Below are 23,900 nucleotides of genomic sequence, written 5' to 3' on the forward strand. Positions count from 1 at the left end.
GGCAGTCAGTCACTCTTTCTGGTATGCTCATCACATTGCGTTGTAATTCCTGGTAGCTCAGGCACTAATCTGCCCTACTAAGCGGAGATTCTCCTAGCGGTAGTGATCCATATTTATACCCGCACCTCACATTCTCAGCACAGTGCCAGGTAGTGAGTAGTTGCTCAACAAATGCTTGTGGCATCAAGATAGAATCCAAACCCTTGAGTATCTCCCATTCTATTGAAGGTATAAATTAGAAAGATTGTCAAAACAAATAAAAGCAGCACCACACTATGACCCAGGGATGGGCTGTTACAAGCCGTTTTGCACTGTCCACTGTGATTCCACGTGTGTGTGTGTTACATTTCCACAATCAGATTATAAAAGCTTTGGGGGCAGAGACTCAGTATTACGCATGCTGAATAAGCACCTGGGTAGATTTCAGGAAAGAACTTCTAGAGCTAGGCCCCTGCTCTGAAGGTCTTAAAACCATCTGGGGACTCTCTATTCCTACAAACGCGAGAGGCAGGTAGGGCTGAATACAGATTGTCACCAAGAACAAGGGAGGGTTTGTTGGGCCTCTGACCCAGCGAGCAGACAGGAACAAAGGGTCCCTCCAGCACCATCTCAGTTCACTGCCCTGAGCCCACACTCACAAGGAATTTCCCTGACATAAGCAAAAACAGAGGTTTGTACAGATGTGTGCAGAGATGTTGGATTAAAAAAAAAAAAAAAGGAGGAAATCTCTCTGCTCTTCTAAAACCAGAGCCCACGATTTACATTTATAGCCCTCCTTGCATACAGGTGGGGCTCCAGGAATGTGGCAGTTAGTTCCGGCCAGTTTCTAAAGGTTAAATGAAGTCCGAGGTGATATTTTTGAATGCTTGACAATTGGTTCGCAGCAACCAGCTGGAGAGCTGTCAACACTGCATCTCCATCCATCTTTTTGTGGTTCTGAGTAAATTCACACCGTCTGGCTGGCTTGGTGTCCTTCCCTGTACCGAAAGCCATTTCAGAGGAATATTAGTGGATACCATTTGTTGGTTGTCATTTCCAGGCTAAAGTTCAACTTGCAGGTTGCCGTGGCTGTATTTTAAATTACATTCTGGCCCTCTGATATCAGACACTGCTGATGTTCTTTAAAGAACACAACAGCAGGGGGTCACCTGTCAATCATCAGTAACACGGAGCCACTCACGGGAGGGAAAAAGGTTGGGGGGGGCCAAAGGGGGGGTGGGGAAATGTTGCTTCTTGGAATAAGTAAATTTTGCTGACTTCATTTCTTTTTAGTACCTATTCTTTTCTTTTTGCCTTTTGAGTTTGCTAGAGAGTTCCCTCTAGTAGTCTGGCAGGAGTCAAGTGTTGCACAGATACTCTCAACCAACAAGTCAAGGAAAGCTTCCATTTGGGGCCAGCAGCAAACACTTCCTGCTGAAATGTGGGGCTTCCTGTAGTGACTTTGATCTAAGCCATCTGGCTGAGGATCTAAGCCAAGCCAGGAGCCCACCTTGATGACTAGGCTTTCTCCGGGGTCTGTCCCCCTCACTCATGACCCCACTACAAAAATGGAAAAGCAGGAAAACTCCTCCTCCCCATCTACCTTTCTTGCAACTGGGTTGTATGACACCAGACCACTGATTTGCTTTAGCTAGACATCAAGGAACCACACACCCCAAAATGGCAGATTTGGTTTCTTCCCGCAGCCCCCCACCTGAAACCTCTTGTTCTTGCCCTCTAGCAGTAATCTCTCTCCGCTCGCTCTGTCCGCCATAAAAAGTGTCATCTCCATCCAGGTAGACAGTCTTCCCGGGACCAATGAGGGAGCTGTCGCAGGCATGCAGAACATGGGTGCAGGCGACACACAGCATGCCCCGGTGTGTGCAGAAGTCACCAAAGTTTGTGTCCAGAGAAGGGTGAATTCCCTCCCTCCCAGCAGCATTTCTGCAAGGAAGATGCCCCCTGTATTCTGTACTCACCACGGTCAAAAAGTCTCTCTGGGTCTTCTTCAAGGTAACAAGAGCTAACATAGATTCAGAGCCAGTCACGTGCTAAAGCTTTCCGATGCATTGGCTTGTTCCCTCCCCATTTTACAGATGGGGAGAGGAGACTTCATGGGATGAACCAGTAAGTGGCAGAGCCCAGATCTGAACCTTAAGCTTTCAGACTCCAGAGTCCAAGCATACCTTTCCTCCATAAGGAAGACTTAGGAGAAAACAGGGTGAGAGAGGTAGTTCCAGAGCCTGCTGGTGCTAATCTGGGACTGGAATTTGGCCCTCCTGTCAGCCAGGCCAAGGTCCCTTGGGACCAGTGTCTCATGTGGATTAACCCTGACTGGCTAATGCATCAGTAAAAAAAAGTTTTCATTCTGGAGCGCATCTTGTGTGCCTGGCGCTCTGCTAGGCATATACGTCAGGAACTATTTTACATCAGCCCCGGGGCGGTGGGGGGGCTTATTCCTCCCTCACCCTGACGTAATGAAACTCAGGCTCAGAGAGCCTTGATAGAGAGAGCAGACTTGGGTTTTGTATGCAGATATCTCTGATTCTTCCCACCCTCCACACTACCTGCAGACACTGGGGCCCTCCTGTGAACCTGAAGCATTTGGCTGGAGTGCAGTTTTTCCAGAGCACCCTGAGAATGGGCTGTATCTCTCATCGAACTCGCTGAGCCTTGAATCACCAAGAGCTCAGGAGCCACCAGTGTAGCCCCTCAAGTTGTTTCTTTGTGGGCCTCCTGTGGCCCCTACAGCACCAGGGCCACAGACCATGGAGGAGTCGTCCTGGGCTCAAGAGAAAGTTAAAAGCAGCTCTAAATGTAATGGGGTAAACCTTTAATGTTACCTTAGTCTTGGACTGTGATTTCCACAATGCGCACACTAGCAGAGGGAGAGCCTCTGGAAGCAGAACAGCCAGTCCTGAGAGCTTAGAAGGGGAAGGGTTCAGTTTTTGCTCTGGTTACCCCTAGCTCTAGGAACACTTCTCGCCCACTGGCACGGGAGATGCAGCTGCGGGTGGTCACTGCCAAGTCTACGTGACCCTTCTATGGCCCACTGGTGAAGGCCCTGGGAGCACGAGTGCCTTGCCTCCCCAGAGCTCCTGATGGGGATGAGATTCCTGAGCAGTCATTTCAGGATATCCATGTGCCACTCACAGCTTGGAGATCCTCTCTTATGGTGGGTCTCTGACACCTTCAGCTACAGTACCCGGCAGCCTTGTGCATCAGCCCCAAGGGAGGGCCCCTATTCCCACTTCGAATACTGCAGTTCGGCCAGGCCCCTCTGACTTGGCCTCCCTGCTCCTCACATAGAATGAGCAAGTACCACCTACCCCAGGGCCCTGCCTCATCCTTCTCCGGGCTAAGGGTGACAGTCAGCTGTCACTAGGAGGGCGGCCTTGTGGAGCCACACTTCAGGCAATGTTCAGGGCTTAATATAGGATACAGGAGAGCTGCTAGAGATTCCAGTCCAATCTGCATTTAGGACTATTCACAGCCTGGACAGTTCTCTATTGTAAATCATTCGAATGATTTAGAATAGATCCTAGGCAAACCATGCAAATCTCTGCAAAATGGAGTATTTGCCACAAATAGGCTTTGGAGGGTGTTGGTGAAGTACTGTTTGTGCAGCGTGAGATCCAGGAGTCCTTGAAAGCATTGTATTTATGTATGATAAATTTTTCACAGAGGCCTTTACATCCAAGAATCTCCGTGCCCTCTCTGAAAATCCTGACCTTGCAAAGGCTCACAAGAATCACCCAAGGCTAACGGGGGGGGGGGGGGGAGGGGCGGGGATGAAGAGTCCCCCAATTCCTTCTTCTACCCTCAACTTGGGCTGCTCACTCAACCATGACCGCAGCCATCAATAGCTTGGAGCATGCCCCTTCCTTGCCTCAAGACCTGCTACCCACCTCACAGGGGGAATTGAGAAGGCCAATTTAATTTAATTGATTACCACTTACCAAGCTGTGGTTACTCCTCTGAGAGGCCTATTTAAAGTTTCTGAGCTATACAGAGATAACAAAATAAAAAGCAACAGTGTAAGGCAAAGGACGATTATCAAATTGCTCTGGGAAACTTCAATGTGGAAAAGATATAAAAGATAGATTGAAAGGTATTAGTCTGTAAGTCTCATTGAGGTCAGAAGACTAGAGCAAACCTTCTGAAAAAGACTTTCGAAACAAAACTTCCAGAAAATACTTCACACACACATACACACTGTAGTCCTTTCTCAGATAAATGAGTTCCTGTCTTAGACTGCATTAACATTGTTAACCTATTTTAAATTCCTATGGCACAGCAAGAGTCTTACATACTTATAAGATTTTTTTTTTTAAATGCATGAGCTTTAAACTCGTTTTCTTACTTTAAATAGATGTATATTAACTCTCCAGTTAGGCTGCAGGACCTCCTAGCTTAGTGTAACAGCCCAACAAAATAAGAGTGGCTCCAAACTCTGTAATTTACTCACAGGCATAAATGGATATATAAATGTAAAAATGTGCACAATATTTTATGCCATGCTTGGCTTCATTGTGACCTAATGTTTATAATATGTAAATAATGGCTTCCTTTTAAAGCAAAGAACTTTTAATATACAGATTCATCTGAAGTCCTTTTTCTTTGATATAAACAGAAAGAAAAAGAAAAAAAATATATTCTTTTGCAATAAATAAATACCCAATGACAAAGGTTACCATTGAAGGGATTTAAAATGACAGAAGTCAACAGAAAACTTTCCATATCATACTTCTACTTTAATATGAAGATATTGTTATCAAAGGAAAAGACTCAAGAAATTCTTTGATAAAAATAATCTCACACTATCTTTGAAGCGGTTTCATTTATTTTACTACCCACTGTGTTCCTTATCGGAAGGCCAAGGGTAAGAAGTTTCCTAGTTATGATTAGGAAAGAATCTGATAGATCAGAAGACCCAATTGAAGTTGGACATAATAAGTATTAAAGTATTACATGACATTAATCCTGCCATTCCATTACTCTCTCCATCTTTGTGCACAGACTAATTATTCTGAAGCCAGTGTTCAGAAGAAAATAGAAACATACTTACTCTGGGCTGGAGTAATCTCTTTATTGCATCAACAAGGCTGGCTCTGTACTGGTCCAGAAACAGGCTGACATTGAGAAGAGAGCAGAATCCAGATTAAACTGGGTTTCCAAGTCTAATGATATTAATGGAGGTAAGTACAAGGCTAATTACACATGTTTACTCAACACCAAAAGGGGAGAAATTGTTTCCTTCCATTCAAGTGTCTCACTGGAAGAAAAAAAGATTGTGGTCAGTGTTATCCAACCAAAGCCAAGTCATCAACATGCAATTGGCCAGGATTCACACATGACTGGGCCACATGTTAATGTTAAAGGGACAATATCTAAGCTGCTATTTGGGGGAATCTTCTGGTTGATATGAAATACTTCCCGTCATTACAGCCCAGTTTCTGTAGACCTGGGCCATGAGCCCACTGAGGGTATTGTGAGGTCACCCTCCAGAAACAAACACCAGCCCTATGATGCCCAAACCATGGAACAGATCTCAGGTGGTGATGGTTTTTAGTGACCAGGAGCAGCACTGAGGTCAGACTCAACCAGTGACCCAGGAGTAAACTGTTCCAAGAACAAAGACCAGATTTGGGCTAGGTATCACAGAGACCATGGCAACTCTGGGTTTTTCTCCCTTGACCTTCATGTTGATTTTTTTCCAGTTCACTGTGATTTTTCATTATTCTCCTCTGGTCTTTTGAGATTTTCTGTTATTGTTCTGTCACCCCTCTGGTTGGGCCCATCTGAGCCTGTCTTCACCAGACCTCATCTTGGAAGCTTGGGGCAGACTTCCCTTATCTGGGACTCGTGGGCCAGAGCATTGAGCAGCCTTGTGCATCAGCCATCTCATGAGGGGTAGGTGGAGTCCCCTGCTCCCATTTCTAATGTTGCAGTTTGCTGTGGGCCACTCTGACTTGGTCTCCCTGCTCTTCACATAGCATGAATAAGTACCCCTTATTCTAGGGCCCTGCCTCATCCTTCTCTGAGCTAAGGGGGACTATGAGCTGTCAGTAGGAGGGCTGCTGTGTGGAGTCACACTGGAGGCAGGGTCTAACAGCTCTCTGACTCTGACCTTTCTGCTATGTGACCTTTCTGCTATGTGTGGCCTTCACACAAGGCCTCAGTTTCCTGGTCAAGAAAGGCCCACTTACGTGGCTGTGGTGGGCATCAAATCAATAATATATATTAGCTGACAAGTATTTGTGGAACACCTACTACATGCTATGGGCTGTTTTAGGCACTGGAGACAAGCTAGGAAAAAAACAAAGTTCCCATCTCAAAGAGCTTCTGGTCTCTATTCGTTTACGCACTGCAAGTTCTAGCAGAGCATATATACCTAGAAGGTACTCCATAAGTATCTGCTTACTGCCTGACCAGCAGATCAACATGATCCTTGAAATCGAGCAGCCTATGTAGGGTGTTGGTTTCAAAGACCCTAAAACAGGGTGTACACACTCATTTACTGGTACTGTTAAGGACGAATCAATGCTTAGGGAAGCTGTCTCACCAATTGGGTTCTCTTCCAACTCTCCCATTTGAGAAAGAGGAGAGGGGAGAACAGTTTATGAGAAGTTGCCAAGAAGTCAGTGCTTGGGCTTCACCATGGTGTGTTCAGGTCCATCTTCTATAAAGGATGCTTTGAGTAATGGAAAAAGATCCTTTTCAGAGGAGCTAGAAATCACGTCTAGAATGGGAACCTTATCTCACTCCATCCATCAGTCAGGATAACCTGATGATGCGCCAGGGGAAAATTTTCCTATCATTCTATTAAACACTACTTAAATCTTAGAGTGTAGAATATATGTAATTCAAACGCTACAAAAATTTGCCTGTAAGTCATATTAATCAGTGATTAATAGTCATTAAGGGTTGATAAGAAAGGAATCAAATTCTATCTAAGTGTTTTTTAACATTTTCAGGACTACATACCTCACTCTTTAGTGAGGTCATAATATCTTAAATTTTAATAATTAAGCATTCTGCTTTTTTTTTAACATTCTATTTTTAAGTAATCTCTACACCCAACATGGGGCTTGAACTCAACAATCCTGAGATCAAGAGTCGCATGCTCTACTGACTGAGCCAGCTAGGCGCCCCTCTGGTTTTGTTTTTTAAGAAGACTATCACTGTAGGAAAATATCTCTGTCAGTTACTCAGGCCCATTGGAGACCTGGCTGGTTGGAATATATAACATTAAGCAAAAGACCACTCTTTAGTTTAAACCTGTGCATCGTAGGAGCTGGTAAGGTTGTCAGAAATAATCAGCCCCTTAAAAACTGAGCTTAAAACATAACCTGATACAGTACTATTTTCACTCAATGTTGGTGATGTGACAAAGATATTAACATTGCAGCTCACTGGAGAATGTGACTTAACACCCAAGCACCTATTCCAAACACAGTTATTTGAATGGTGATGTTGTCCACTTCATCCTTCCAAATCAAATTTCCCAAAAGTAATTCTTATAGTTCTCTAATAAGTCTTTATTCCAAGCAAGCTCACCTTTCTACTTAGCTCTGATGCAGAATTTATAATGCTTTGTAGGATATGTTATATGAGCAACTGCAATGTGCTTTAGTGGGAGTGATACATAATCTCCTGAAAATTCACCCCTTAAATAAGTCCTAATGGGCTCAGAGAATAACAGTAGCTTAAGTGGATCTATTTAAAAAAAGGCTGAGTGGGTCACTGATTGGAATGGAGATACCATATCAACTCTCCCTTCCGTTACTGATCAAAATACATCGATGACAGTCGGTCTAGTTTGGCTATTAAAACACACACACACAGCCCTCTATATAATGCCCTTGTGGCATCAACTCTTGCTTTGTTCCATGGATCTGAATCACAGATTTCATGACAAAGGAAGGTGCTGGGCCATTCTCACCACCTTCCTTAGAATCAGTCAGTGTTATGCAGAGCACAGAGCATCTACCACTCCACTCATAGGGAAATTAATTAGTGTAGGCGACAAAAAGGCATTTCTCGGCCAGTATCCACAGAAAGGAGGCCTCTGTGTCCTCTTGAAGGTGAAATGTGCTAAGTTAAATTCACTGTTTTAGATTTAACTTTCAGCAGAAGAATGGCCTCTAACAGTATTTACCAGCTAATTGCCGTGGAGCTGGGACCGATGGGGGTCTGGTCTCCCTTGGGGCTACCACTTAGGGTGCCAGATCTTTGGCAGCTTGCTTATCTTCTTTGGGACTGAGTTTTAGGTATGGGGTGAAAGGGCTGGCTGCCTTTGTGTTAAAGAGTTTTTCAGGTGTAAAGGTTGTGACCTAGAACTATCCATGATCACAGCATCTAGAAGAAAACGAAGAAATTCTAGAGACTGTTTTGAGAAGAAAAAAAAAAAATTCGTCCAGAAGAATACCTTAAAAACCAAACTTTACAGAATAATAGAAAATAGAAACAATCCACGGTACATAGTGCAAAAAATGCTAAGAGAGCCAGTGAAGTGGTGTAACCTTCCCCCATTTCTCTGCAAAGTCTCAGACTGTGCGCACTGACGTGCTGTAGCTCAATGTGTCAGGCTATGGGTGGCATTTCAGACTTGCTTTCCAAGCCTTTAGAGAATCCAAATGTACAGAATCATGTTTATTTTTGCAGAGCTACAATAAACTGGAAAGCCATCAAACACTCACTGAAAGCATTCCTTGGATTAAAAAAAAAAAAAAAATCTTACTTCCAGACTCTTAGATTATTGTGATTGAACAGGAGTCTGGAAAGGCAGGCTGAAAATTAACAATCACTTGCTATTCTAAACTCAGCAAGGACCAGGCTGGACTGCATTCCAGCAGAAAGGAACTCTTATATGAAATTTGATGTTAAATAAGTCAACCAACGATCTTAATAGGCAGGTTTTTTTTCTACACCTGTGGTTAAATATTCTAATATTTTGATGTTTGTCAACAGCATCCTTTCATAGGTGTGGCTGTACCTCGATTTTTTCCTTCTTTTATTTCAAAGTTGACATTTTACAAGTTATTTAGGAACTGTTGAACCATGAAACTATATTTCATTGTCAAAAATGCTGAATGGTGAAATAATGACTAGCTTTCACAGCTTGCCTCTTTATTTTATAATCTGGTGGAGCTCCTAAATGTAGATGTGAACTAAGGAGCCTGTCTCTTGTGGGAAATAAGTTATTTCCCCCATAGCCCATGGGCTTATGAATGTTTGAATGTAAATACATGAATATATGAATGATTTAAAAACATAAACATATCACCCGTGCTCGTTGTAATCATGTGCATTTTACTTGAACCACAATGTGGGTTTGGAATAGGTTTGTGAATAGGGCTTGTTTTCATGTAAATGGGATCAAGCAGGACCACTGGTTAGCTATTCAGGGAATCAAACAATGCCACCCTTGCTGGAAATGCTTCAATAAGGAATTTAATCCATGTACCTAATATTTGAACTCCAACTCTTGCTTCATATTCCTATGGCCTAATCCAGATCTCATTGACTGACAATAACCAAAGGGTGGTATGAGACAGTGTGATCTATTTATGTGTGGCACCTATTTCTGCCACTGAGTATTTCAGGTTTCATCTTGGAGGTAGTATCTAAAGAGAGGTTTTTTTTTTTTTCCTCCTCTGTGACACTGTAAAAAAATAAAATGCAGCATGGTCTGCCTGCCTGTCCCTAGAAGCAGCACCCACATAATAACTGACAGAGAAACACCAAACCGACAAGAAATAAAGAGCTCCCAGAGCATGAGCTTCACTGCTATGTGCACAACATGCATATTATAAATATCACTGTGCTTTCTAAGTTTCTAAGCAGCTTACCCATCCCTGTGAATATGAAGAGAGACCATTACCAAAGCATTTCTTTTGGAAATAATATCAGCATTGCAGTGAGAGTAGCTTAATGTTTCACATTTACAAATGGGAAATTATAAACAGGCTGACATTCTGGCACTTACAACACCAGGGGGAAAAAAAACCAACTTAACATCTCACACATAGAAAAGCCATTTATAAAATAAAACTTGGTGTACTTAGTTCATTTGAATCTGTAAATTCTCCTATAACTACCAGGTGTGTGTGTGTGTGTGTGTGTGTGTGTGTGTGTGTGTACATCTAACATTGTACTATGTTATGTATTTGTAATGAAAGCCTTCACTGAATATGCATTATGTATATCAGTTGTACGTGACCCTGTTGTTCGCTAGGGAAAAAGGACTATTTCTCAAACATGTTGTGTGCCTATTTTTAACCTAACTGAGAACATTAATCAGAAAAGAGCTTAAATCTTACTTCCTCTGCTTGTCTCTCCGGTACAAATAGGATGACATGGTGTGAGTGTCCATAACACAAGGTCTGACAAAGCCAGGCTGTTCTGATATTTATGTGAAGGATACAGTTAACTCTAAATCCCCTGGCCAGACCTGACTTTCTCCACATATCTGGAGCCCACGCGTGCAACCCTCATCTAAACCTCCAAGAATATGCTGCCCTCCGTCCCTCTTTCTGCTGCTCTCTGATCTGACTTTCATGCTTAATCTGATCTAATCCTGCCAGCATTATCTTCATCTGTGCAATGAAACCTGGAGGATCCTTTCTCATATTTGGTGAGGAGAGGCATTTACTAAATTACTTGCTCAAATCATATGGTGAGGTTTTAGCTCCTTATTTTTGATTAGATGAGGGATGTAACATTAGGCACAATATCAATGATTAGTCCAAAATCTGTTTCTCCCCCTTTTGGAACAAGGTTTTTCTGAAATCCAGTACAAAGACACTAAAAGGGCCATGGAAAGCTAGAAAATCTCAGCTAGAAATAAAACAGAATACTTATTTTCCATTGAGAATATTTTTCAGAAGAAAAAAAGAAAGCAAATCTGATTCCAATGACTTACATAAAAGAGTTACCTCTTGAAAGTCTTATTTAAAATAATAATAATAATGACTGCCTGAAAATTTCATTTAACTCCCCTCTAGGGAAAGTCTTCTCCAGGTTCTGGATCTTACAATTGGGTTGATCAATACCATAGAACTTCTTCAGAATCCAAACTTGTGTTTTCAAATCTCAAGTGTCATAAAAACATAATGAAACTACAAATAAGACCTTACTCTTAACAGGGAAAATACTTTTGAACTGTCAATGTTTCCATATGCTGAAATAGTTATTATTCAATATGCATGAAGAAAATACCTAAGATTATTTGAAATAATTATTAAGGTTTGATACATATTTATCCTGTAACTTAAGATCAGACTTCATTAACAATAAGTAGACTAAGCCAAATGAGAAGACAAAATAGCTAATGTAAATTATTTTTTAAAAGCAGGCACCTGACAGAGATTTTAATGTTATTTGCATAACAATAAAATGTAATGTTATAATTCCTGTTTTGTGTATAATTAAATATCTTAATTGAAGACATTGAAAATTTAGATAGCAAACCATGTATTTTAAGAAAAAACATTCCCCCAAAGATATTGCACAAATACGTTTATTTGTTGGAGCATATACGTGTGTGTACACACATATACATATATTCCCTTATATCAATAGTCAGATCTCTCCTAAGAAGTAAGCTAATTGAGCTGTTTGTGTTGATAAACTCCTTTTTCTCCAGACTATTCCTCTCCGAGCCATAATTATTTGCAATTTGCCTAAGTCGTCCATTTACTGATACGTCAAGCATGAAACAGAGGCAATTCCAGAAAATGGAAATGCTTCTCAAAATCAATCTTTGGGAAATAATGTGGTAGAAGTTACTGTGTGATAGAAGACTACCTTATAACTGTCACATGGAGATGAATATTAATTTGTTGAGGTTAAGGTGGCTTTGTGCTTCATTTGTTGACTTTGCTTAGCCATCAGCAAAGCAGCACAGCCCAATTACTCCAGCAAAGCTATTTTTCCTAACAGGAGTTTTATGATTTTTATGTACTTACCAGTCAGCACACATAACAATGTCAAAATGTCCTTCCAGTTGAGAGACATCTGTCTCATTATCCCATCGTAAAACGCTTGAGGAGAAAAAGATTTTTAAAAATTATACTTAGGTGGTTTTTTTTTAACTTTTGATTTTAAGCTATTAACATTATTTTTTGTGGCACTTGAAATTATTTAAAAGGTATATACAAATTATTTCAAAAGGTATACTAAAAAAACTAGGGATGGAACTGTCTGCTCTATATTTTATTTAGTCTTCAAATCCAGAAGAGGGAGAATTCTCTATTTAGACAATAGTTAAGCCTGTGCTAGTTTTTATAGTTTGTAGATGAACCGGGGAAAAATATCTTATTTTTACCATAGTCATTACAATGAGTCTAGATTCTTAACATCAATGAGGTACACATTGAGATCAAAGTATTCCCCATCTGACTGGAATACAAATTTATAAAAATAAATGACGTGAAACCTAGTGTATATCTATCTTGCCTGGCATGTCAATTGCATTTCTTATTGACGAAATGAGCGATTTGGCAAGATCGAAGAAAAAAAAGCCAACTTTCATTTGGTAGTTCTCAGGTTTTAGGCACATTTTAAAATTCACCCATCCTGACACTTAGTCTCCCAAAAGAGGATCAGGTTTTAAACCTCAGATTAACAACAATAATTAATAATACATATTTAAAAATTCTAGTTGTGCTTATGAAGCCAATGAAAGATTTTAAGTTACTTTTAATTAATAATTGTGATGAATAGCATTTTACCATATCAAAGTATTTTAATGATTCCTCTCTCCACATCAAAACTGATTTGCCGTGCTATTTTTCAAAGTAAAATTGTGCTCCTCTTTTCTATTTTGATTATTATTTAAGACCAAACTAAGTGAGCATATCCTACCCTGTCCAGTTATATTTGCTTATCTTGGTGGGTTCTTTATTTCTTCTACATCTTCCCAGAGTGAAAAGCCATATGTATGAATACAAAAATAAGTCTTAATTTGATAAGTCCAAAAGTTCTTCCCATGTACACTAATAAACATTAGTGCTAGTGAATTTCTTAAGGTAGAAAAAATTGAACACATCACCATGAAAATATCTATGCAGACTGAGCATCAGTTGCCCATTCACTCATTCAACTCATTGTTACTGAGCACCTACTATGTGGCAGGCCCTGTGCTGGGCCACAGGCGGTGCCTTCTTGATGGCAGCCAAGCAGGACATGCGGACGCATAAACCCATAATTCTGATGCTGTGTCCTATGTGTTGTGTGAGCATATAGACTTAGAGCTCCAGGGAGGGCTTTCCAGAAGAACCTGTCATCCTATGTCACTTAGACAAGCTTTACAAATTAACTCTATTCTTGTATTTGCTTAGGCCTACTGGAGAGTCAAGGAATGGAGGAAACCAGGAAAGCCCCAAGAGATTAATGCTTACTTTGTTTTTACATTAATTCCTCAGAAACTCCATGCACCTGGAGAGAATGGGACACGACCAATACCAACTTTTATGGAAACGCTGAGGCCTCCTGTGCAACTAACTGGGACTCGGGCTTGGTGGGAAACCAGGCCTGTTCAGCCCTCATCAGAGACCTAAGTGTCTTAGAGAGTTTCTACATGAACAATCTGGTTTAAAATATAGATCTATACTTGACTTTTTCAAATCATAAAAGTAATGTACCCATCACACAAATTTTGGGAAAAAGAGAAAAGTGTTAAAAGTACTCATAATCTTCTAGAAAATGTTTCTAATACATAAGTAATTACTAAAGCTCATTAACAGAAAGTGTAGGAAATCCTGTGGTGGGTATTGGATACTGGATTCCTGAGGAGCTTCAGCCTCTTGGTTCAACAAAGACAAATGGAGAGATGGGGTTTAGGCAGGAACTGGCTATGGATTATCACAGCAGATGTAACTAGAGTAATTCTAAAAGAAACTGAAATGCACTGCTTGGCCATGTGGACCACAACACATTCCCAAAAAGCATTTTTTCCTAGTTCTCATGAGGCTATGGCTATGGTGTCCCCATTAACCATAAGCATATGACAAAGAGTGGTATATAGAACAGAGTTCAGCTTTGGTGTGAGAGACCCTCCCAAAAAATTTTGGTTCCTTCCTTGACTGGCTGTGTGAACTTGGAGTTTGCTTTCCCATCTGTAAAATGGAGATAACAATGACCACCTTCTTGAACACTCACAGAGCACCATTCACAATGTATTCTGGATTTGTGGTGTTCATGTAGTATACAATGAGAAGAGTGCCCCCTGGAGCTGTGCAATCAGGAGGCCTTCTATCTTACAAGGCAATTGGTGATGGTGACTTCTATATTCAAGGAGCTGGTCCTTCCAATGCTTCTCTTCCAATGACCTTGCCCTCCACCCTTCTCAAATAACTCACATGACAATCATCTAGAGCAGTACTTTAGTTGTGGAGAAAGACCAGATTTTTTGTTGTTTATATCCAATCTGTTCCAGACTGACAGTTTCATAAAATACAGTAAAAATTAACAGGCAAATGAGATTTTAAAAGCCAAGACATTCTAAACACAAGTCCACTGATCATATGCTTGGATATCACAGTAGTGTTCCTAAACATTTACTTTCAATTTCTGAACTTACCTCATTGCAGATCAGTAACATGCAGTTCACGGATTGGCTCCAGTGTATGGCCTATTTGTTGAGTAGCACTGTTCTAGACCTTGTCTTTTTGAATAACTGAAACGCTGATCTACTCTCTGACCAGCACTTTCATAGCTCATCCCTTCCAGAAGGTACTCAAATCCCAACCATTCTTCAGTCCCCCTGGGCAACAATCTGCTAATCCCATCACCATGTCCCTATCTCTTTTCCATAATGTTTATCTTCCCTCCTTACCCAGCTTACATCCCACAGCCAATAATTTTAATTACTCCTTTGCATACATCCTCTACTCCTTTTTCCCTTTCTTATAAGTTATTTCAAAATAACTTAACTGTGACCCAGAACAAAATTCAGAAACATTTACAGGAATATAAAAACATTCAGATTCTAAGAAGGTAAAATATAAAATACCTGGGAGCACCTGGGTGACTTAGTCGGTTAAACACCCTGATCTTGATTTCAGCTCAGGTCATGATCTCAGGGTCATGAGATTGAGCCTTGTGTTGGGTTTTGTGCTGGGCATGGAGCCTGCTTGGGAATCTCTTTCTGCCTCTCCCTCTGCTCCTCCCCCCCTAAAAAAAATACCTGGCACACAATCAAAGATTACCAGGCATGCAAAGAATTGAAATAATACAACCTATAATGAGACAAATCAAACAACTAAAGCCAGCCTAAACCTAACACAGATGTCGGAATTAACAAACAAGGGCATTAAAATAGTTACCATAATGATATTCACTGTATTTTAAAAAATGAATAGAGACAAGAAAGATACTTTTAAAGTCCCAAATCAAAATTCTAAAGATGAAAACTACAATGTCTGAGAGGAAAAATACATTGGATGGAATTAATAACAGATAAGACATTTCAGAAGAAAAGATAAATGAACTTGAAAACAAAGTTATAGAAACTATCCAAAATGAAATATAGATAGAAACAAAGAATGAAATAAATTAAAAGAGGATCAGTGAATGAGCTGTGGGGCAAATTTAAGTAATCTCATATATGTGTAATTGGAGTCCCCAAAGGATAGAAGGGGGGAGGTCCAAAAAAAATATTTCTAGAAATAATGGCTGAAATGTTTTCAAATTTAATGAAAACTATTAACCCACAGATCAAGAGATTTCAACAAACTCCAAGCACAAGAAACATGAAGAAAACTATGAGGTACAAATAATCTAATCAAATTGTCCAAAAGCAATGATGAAGAGAAAATCTGTAAAGTACCCAGAGGAAAAGAAAAACACAGTACATATAAATAAACGTAAGGATGACAGCATATTTCTTGTGAGTAATGGGCAAGTCAGAAGACAGTGGACTGACATCTTTAAAGTCTGAAAGGAACATAAAAACCCTGTCAACCTAGAATTTTATAGCGAGTTAAAATATTTTCCTCCCAAAAGATGAAACAGATGTTTTCAGACATACAAAAGCTGAAAAAATTAATCACCAGCAGATCTACACCATGAGAAATGTAAAGGAAGTCCTCCAGGCAGAAGAATAATCATACCAGACAAAAATATGGATCAACAGAAAGAAATGATGAGAACCAAAAATTGTAACTACATGGGTAAATATGTAAGATTTTTTTCTTATTATTTAACTCTCTTTGAAATATTACTGACTGGTTAAATAACAAGTACTGCGGAGTTTATAACATATACATAAGTAAAATATAGGGCAATAGCATTAAGATTGGGAGGGGAGTAATAGAAGTTTCCTATGATAAGGTTTTTATAGTGTAGATGAAGTGGTACATCACTTGAGGATAGACTATGATAAGTTAAAGATGTATACTATAAAACCTAAAGCAACTACTAAAACAACTAAACACAATTACAGCTAATAAGTCAACAAAGGAGAAAAACTAGAAAAATAAAATATACTCACTTAATCAAGGGAGACAGAGAAAAATGAAAAGAAGAAGAAAGAATAGATGAACAAACAGAAAACAAAAAGCAAAATGATTTAAATCTAACCATATCAGTACTTGTACTAAGTGAAAATGGTTTAAATGCCCCCAGTTAAAAGGCAGAGAGGGTCAGATTGGATTAAAATGTCAGATGGAAGTATATGTGGCTTACCAAGTAAATGTATTTTAAATGTGAAGCACAAATGGATTAGAAGTAGAAGTCATACCAAGCAACACTAGTCAAAAGAATGCCAGAGTGGCTATATGAATGCCAGACAGTAGATTTCAGAGCAAAGAATATTACTGGATGTAAAAAGGATTACATTACAATGTTAAAGGGCCAATTCAAGAAGCAGACATAACACTTCTAAAGGTTTATGAACTGAGTAACAGAGCTTCTAATTTGAAGTCCAAATGGGTATTACTGAAAGAAAACATAGACAAAGCCACAATTATAATGAGAAATTTCAATACTCCTCTCTCAATAACTAATTGAATTAGACAGAAAATAACCAAAGTTATAGATGATTTTAACAATGCTATTAACCAACATGACTTAATTGATATTTATAGAACACTCCACCCAATAATAGCAGAATACACCTTTTTTTTCCAACTAGGTGTGGAGCATTTACCAAAACATACCCTTTCTGGGTCATATTTTAACTTTCAACAAATTTAAAGGAATTCCAGTCATATAAAAATATGTTCCCTGGGGTGCCCGGGTGGCTCAGTCAGTTAAGCATCTGACTCTTAGTTTTGGCTCAGGTCGTAATCTCAGGGTAGTGGGATCGAGCCCCATGTCAGACTCCACGCTCAACATGGAGTCTGCTTGTTTCCTCTCCCTCTGCTCCTCCCTTGCCCCCCAATCTCTCTCTCTCCTTCTTAAATAAATAAAATCTAGAAAAAAAAAGTTCCCACCCACTATCGAATTAAATTAGAAATCAATATTTTCTGTAAAATCTCTAAATATTTGGAAAATAAATAATTCACTTATAGATAACATAGCATCCAAACAAGAAATCAAAACAGAAATTGAAAAATATTTTAATTGAATGAAAATGAAAATACAACATATAAAATTTATGGGATGCATAGAGGGGAAATTAATAGCACTAAATGCCTATATCAGAAAAGAAAGGTCCAAATCAATAGACTCAGCTCCCAGCTAAATAAACAAACAAAAACAAAAAACAAACAAACAAAAAAGCAAAGTTAAACTCAACATAACCAAAAGAAAGGAAGTAAAGATTAGAACAAAAATAAATGAAATAGAAAACAGAAACATAATAGAGAAAAATCACTGAAACCAAACACTGGTTCTTTGAAAGGAGCAATAAAATTGATAAACCTCTAGCCAGAGTGATTAGGAAAACAGGGAGAAGACATAAATCACCAATCACCAATATCATGAATGAGTGAAGTGGCATCACTACAGATTCTACAGATAGTAAGAGGATAATAAGGAATATAAAAGTTCTTCATAAAATATATTAATAAATATAAATATATAAAATAATATCTATAGGCATATAAATATGTATCAATATATAGATATAGATCTCATGTTCAAGTGGTTGTTCTAGGAATACAAGAAGGTTGGTTTAATGTTTAAAATTCTATCAATATAATTTACCATATTAATGAACTAGGAAAGAAAAACGATATGATCATCTCAATAAGTGCAGAAAATGCATTGCCAAAGTCTAACATCTATTCCTGATAAAAACTCTCAGCAACCTAAGAACAGAAGGGAACTTCATCAACCTGAAGAAAGTCATCTATAAAAACCTACAGCCAGTATCATAGTCCATTGGTGAAAGACTAGATGCTTTTTCCCTAAACATCAGAATAAGAAAAGGATGTTTCCTCTTACTATTAAGCTTTGCACTGGAGATTCTAGCCAGTGTAATAAGACAAGAAAAAAACAAGTCATCAAGACTGGGAAGGAAGAAGTAAAATTATCTTTATAAGCAGGAAACCTGATCATCTACGTAGAATATCCAATGGAATATACGAAAAAAGCAAGCAGAACTAATACATGAGTTTAGCAAGGTTGTGGAATAGAAGACCAATATAAAAAAAATCAGTTATATTTCTTCATACAAGCAACAAATAATTGGAAATTGTAATTTCCAATTCCCTACTACTCACAATAACATTTAAAAACTCAAACTATTAGTAGCATAAAATATGAAATACTTAGAGATAATTCTGACAAAAGATGAGAGAAATTAAATAAGACCTAAATAAATGCAGGTAATTCAGTGGATAAAGGAGAGTATTTTCAACAAATAGTGTCTTAGCATTTGGATATCCACTTTTTTAAAAAAAAGATCTCTAACACATATCCTATACCATATTAAAAATTGACTCCAAATGGATCATAAAATTAAATGTAAAACCTAACATTATAAAACTTGTCGATGAAAGTACAGAAGAAAATCTTTGTAACCTTGGGTCAAACAAAGACTTCTTAGATATGACACAGGATGCATAATCCATAAAAGAAGAAATTGGTAAATTAGACTTCATTAAAATTAAAAACTTCTGCAGTTTGAAAGATGCTATGAGGTGAATGGGAAGAGAAAGCCACAGGTCTTAGGGGGCGAAATATTTGCACATCATATGTCTGATAGAAGCTTATATCATATAAAGCTTACATATAAACATAGAAAAAACATAACGAACTCCCAGAGTATGTTAATAAGAAAATAAGCAACCCCATAAAAAAAAAGTGGGTAAAGCATTTGAATAGACACTTTACCAAAGATATATAAGTGGCAAATAAGCACATGAAAAAATATCCAACATCATTAGTAATTAGGAAAATTCAAATTAAAACCCTAATGAGATACTACTATACACTTATTAGAAAAGCTATAGTTTAAAAGATTGACCATATAGAGTGTTGGCGAGGATGTAGACAAAATGGAACTCTCTGACACCACCGATGAGAATATAAAATAGTACAACCACTCTGGAAAACAGTTTGTCAGTTTCCTTAAAACGTTACATTTGTGCCTCTATATGATCTAGCTGTTCCACTCCTAGGTATTTACCCCAGAGAAAGGAAAGCACATATCCATATAAAACATATCCACATATCCATATGTGTACATAAATATTCCTAACAGTTGCATTTGCAACAGCCCCAAATTGGCAACAACCCAAAAGTTCATCAAAGGGTGAAAGCAGGAACAAATTGTAGTATATGGGACACTACTCAGGAATAAAAAGGAAACAACTATTGATACCTGCAACAACATAAATGAATCTCAAAATACTTTTACTAATTGAAAGAACACTGACTTTAAAAAAAAAAGCACGTACTTAATGATTCCATTTATTTAAAACTGTAGAAAATATAAACTCACATAAGATGAGGGATAACAAATTGGTGGAGAGGGAGGAAACTTCAAGAAGCAGAAAGGAGGGATTACCAAAGGGCAAGAAGGAAGTTTTGGGGGTGAGAGATATGTTCAGTATTTGGACTGTGGTGATGGTTTCAAAGGCGTACACAAATTTCAAAACTTGTAAAATTATGCATACAGTTTATTGGATGCCAATTTTACCTCAACAAACTGTTAAAGAAAAGCTAAAAAGGAAATGTTTTCTGAAAGAGAGCAGGTGTCTACATACATACTACTAGGCCCCTTGGCCTATATGAACTTTACAATCTAAGGCGTCACATTCAGATGCAAAGACAAGTAAAGGATGGTTCTTCTAAACCCCCAAATCATGCCCATGTGTTACCTATAATTATACTGACACTGAAGTAAAATGTATGTTTTCTCCATTTTATTTCACCACAATGTCAAAATCTTATTTCTGTTTGAAATTCATTACAAAGCAAAGTACAATTTTACAGAATCACTACAGAATTCCTCATGCTTTAGAAAAATCTTAATAGCTATAGGCATGGCAAACCTAGTAAGGCTAACAGATATTGCACAGCAGGAAGAATGCTGGGCTTACAGCTAGCTAGAAAGCTCTGAGTTCAAATACCAGCTTCCCCACTCACAGGCCAGTGGGGCTGGGAGATACTGAGTACCATGGCCTTCGTCTGTTACAGACATTAGTTGCATTGCACAACGATAAAGAATTCAATGAACTAGAATACATGAAAGTACATTATCAGGGCTCAATAAATATTAGTTTCCTTTCCCTTACTCTTGCATTAACTTAGATTTTTTTTCTTTCTGGCTTTGACTTGGAGTGTCAACCTGAAATGCAAAGCTAAGTCAATTTCTGATAGGATTCCTATCTTGTGATTTAAAACTCACACCAAAAAATAAATAAATTAATTAAATTAAATTAAAAAAAATTCTCAAACAGAAAGTCTCTATTTTAAGTTTGTAATAAAACCCAATGTCAAACATGTTTAATTTAATTTGTATTTCACTGTGGTGCTCACAGATAGCTCTCCCTCTACAGATTTAAGGCCTTTCTTTTCTCACATTCCTACAGTTAATATTTGTTTACCATTATATTTGCCAACTCCTCATTGGGGAGTGAGTCACAGTTTTTAACTCTGCTGTTAAAAAGGTCATCCCTGTGTTTTTGCATTGTATTGATACAATTCTTGATTATGCTTGACAAATGTAATGAGCTTAGAGTTATTAAAAACAAACAAACAAACAACTAAACAAGCTGTCTTACCAGCAGTGGGGAAGACAGCAGTTTTCTTCACATAGATATTACAGGCATTCTTCCTTGCAACAGACTCCGGGAGCCCTTCCCACAGTTTATATCTTACACCACAAAGTCTGTCTGGGTGTAGCTCACCCTTACAGAGGGTCCATTCAAGTCATTTACAGTATTTACATAAACTGGGGAATCATTTCTCTTCTTTCAAATACTTCCCTATTTGTCACTTGTCCCTCCATTTTTCCTGATCTTTTATAGACTTTCAAAATGCCATACGCTAGAACATTCTATAATAGTGTTTTAGACACTTGGGGAAAGGAACCTAAATCTAGAACAGAAAACCAAGAATGAGAGGGACCACTAATCTGTTGATTGCCTAACTTGTGAGCCAGTCCAACCACAGTGTTATTCAGCACTTCTCTGGAGGCTGTGAAGGGTAGGACAAAGAGGACCTCTTTCTAAGTAACAAAATTAAAACAGTCAAAGGAAACAAATAGTCTTATTTGGAAATGAAACAAAATAATTACAGATTGTCATGTTGGGGATGGTATGCTGAATAAGGTGGAAGGTGGAATGTGATTTTAAGGCAGGATTTGGAGAGGAAAGAGGAAGAAGAGTTAAATCTTAGACAAAGTGTACAGGAGGCAAGGGTTTGGAGGCTGGATGCACACATCCCTGTTTTCAGCTCCCCAACATTCCAGGTCTTTGTTCTTTAAGATGACCTCACCATGAGCCTGGGGCTATCTGATATCTTTTCCCTCTTCATCTTTTCTCTTTGCCTCTTGTCTAAAAGCAAGTAGGGTTACTCATCCTTTCAAGGACAGCCTCCCCACCTATGTGCAGGATTAAACCACTCCCTTTTTCCTCTAGCTTAGTGGTTTTCAAACTTGAGCATCAGAATGCTCAGTAGGTTTGTTAAAACACAGATTTCAGGCTTCAGTCCCAGAGTTTCTGATTCAGTAGGTCTGGGGTGGAGGCTGCAAATCTGCACTTCTAACAAATTTCCAAGTGGTGCTGATGCTGCTGGTCTGGGGACCATACTTTGAGAAGCACCACTCTAGGCCTTGCTCCATCAAATCTGCCCCCATCCCACCCCCTCACTTCATATATTACTTAGTTCTTCTTCCTTGGCTGTGGTGGCATGCCTAACAACATGCTCCCCTCTTCCCCCAACTCTGCTTCTCCTCGATACACATACTACTTGGCTCTTTGCCTTCGCCATCAACGCTTTGGCAGGAGTCTACTCTCATTGATTCACTTGCTCTTGCAATCTAACCTTTCCCACAACAGACAGGAGCACTGCTTTGCAATTTGCTAGACCTTCAGTGATCTGCAGTAGCTAACACTGCTGGACCCCCTCTCCTTGAAATTCTCTCCTGGACTTGCTTCCGTCAAGGAGCGGTTTTATACCATACCACCCTGCATCAGCCTTCCTATCTCCAGCTCCTTCTCTGTATCCCTGACTGGCCCCTATTACTCTGCCCCCCAAACAGATATTTCTAAGATTCTCTCCTTAGCCATCTTCTTTTATGTTCCAGTTTCCATAGTTGTGCTCTACTCTTTTCATGTTGATCTCCAAATCTTCTAGCACATTTCCTGAGATTTGAACTTTAACTGCCTTAACTGGTTCTTAACCGCCTACTAGTTACTGTCACATACAGAACACACATTTATGTTCTACAACCACATGAATGTAGCATGTCCCAAACTGCTCTCTTACTCCTCCTCCATTCTCCAGAATGGCCCCTGTATTTGCTCACTGGTTTCTGCTCTCATTCAGGCCTGGATACCTATTTCCTGTTCTCTGGAACCACTGAGATAGCTTTCAAAACAAGCAAAAAAAAGAAAAAAGAAAAAAAGAAAACAACAACAACAACTACCCTTTTTATTGTAGAATAAAACACTGAAACAGAAAACTACATGAAACAAAAAATGCCTTAATTATGAGGCAAATACTTTTGTAACCACAATGCAGATCAAGAAATAGAACTTTGCCTGATACCTCAGAAGTCCCTTTACATGCTCTGTCCCATTTGCCTCCCTCCTCCACCTCAATGCAATGACTTCTGTTTAACTGGTCTGTTGGCCTCATCACACCAGAGAACTAAATTCGGCCTGTCCCCATTCATCACACCAGAGAACTAAATTTGCCTGGACACATTTTTCTTTTCTTCTTCTTTTTTTTAAAGATTTTATTTATTTATTTGAGAGAGAGAGACAGAGCGAGAGAGAACAAGCAGGGAGAGGGGCAGAGGGAGCGGGAGAAGCAGGCTCCCTGCTGAGCAGAGCCCAACAGGGGGCTTGATTCCAGGACCCGGGGATCATGACCTGAACAGAAGGCAGACACTTAACCGTCTGAGCCACCCACGCCCCAGGACACATCTCTTCTACCTCCATGCCTTTGATGATTTCCTCCTTGCTTTTCATACCTACAATGCCCTCTTCAACTGCTTTTCTTCACTTGCCTTTCATGTGCTAAATCACATCTTAAGGGCCACCTCCTTCACTCTTTCTCAGGTCCCTCTGCCTTGGATTGGCTGATTTTCTCTTCATCCTTACATAGCACGATTAACCCAACTAGAGCAGACTCTGTCTTATGCCTTGGTAGTCGGGCAAGTATCTGTCTCTCATTTGGATAGCTTGAGCTTCCTAAGACAGAAACCTCACCTTACTAATATTTGTAACCTCTAAAGAGCTCACGATAGTGCTTTACATGGAGCAGACTCTAAGTTACATTTTATTACCTTGGAC

The 23,900-nt window shown here is 39.1% G+C and overlaps 1 protein-coding gene across 1 annotated transcript in view; it reads right to left on the reverse strand.

The window, feature by feature from the left end:
* CAMKMT (calmodulin-lysine N-methyltransferase) overlaps positions 1 to 23,900 on the reverse strand; it is a 373,859-nt gene that overhangs the window by 11,007 nt on the left and 338,952 nt on the right. The window contains exons 8-9 of the mRNA XM_036087396.2: positions 11,952 to 12,026; positions 5,048 to 5,111 (exon numbers count right to left, since the gene is read on the reverse strand). Coding sequence (XP_035943289.1) covers positions 5,048 to 5,111; positions 11,952 to 12,026 — 139 coding nt within the window. The remainder of the gene's footprint in view (positions 1 to 5,047; positions 5,112 to 11,951; positions 12,027 to 23,900) is intronic.

The sequence above is a fragment of the Halichoerus grypus genome, chromosome 10 (genome assembly GCF_964656455.1).
Source record: "Halichoerus grypus chromosome 10, mHalGry1.hap1.1, whole genome shotgun sequence".
Taxonomy (NCBI): Eukaryota; Metazoa; Chordata; class Mammalia; order Carnivora; family Phocidae; genus Halichoerus; species Halichoerus grypus.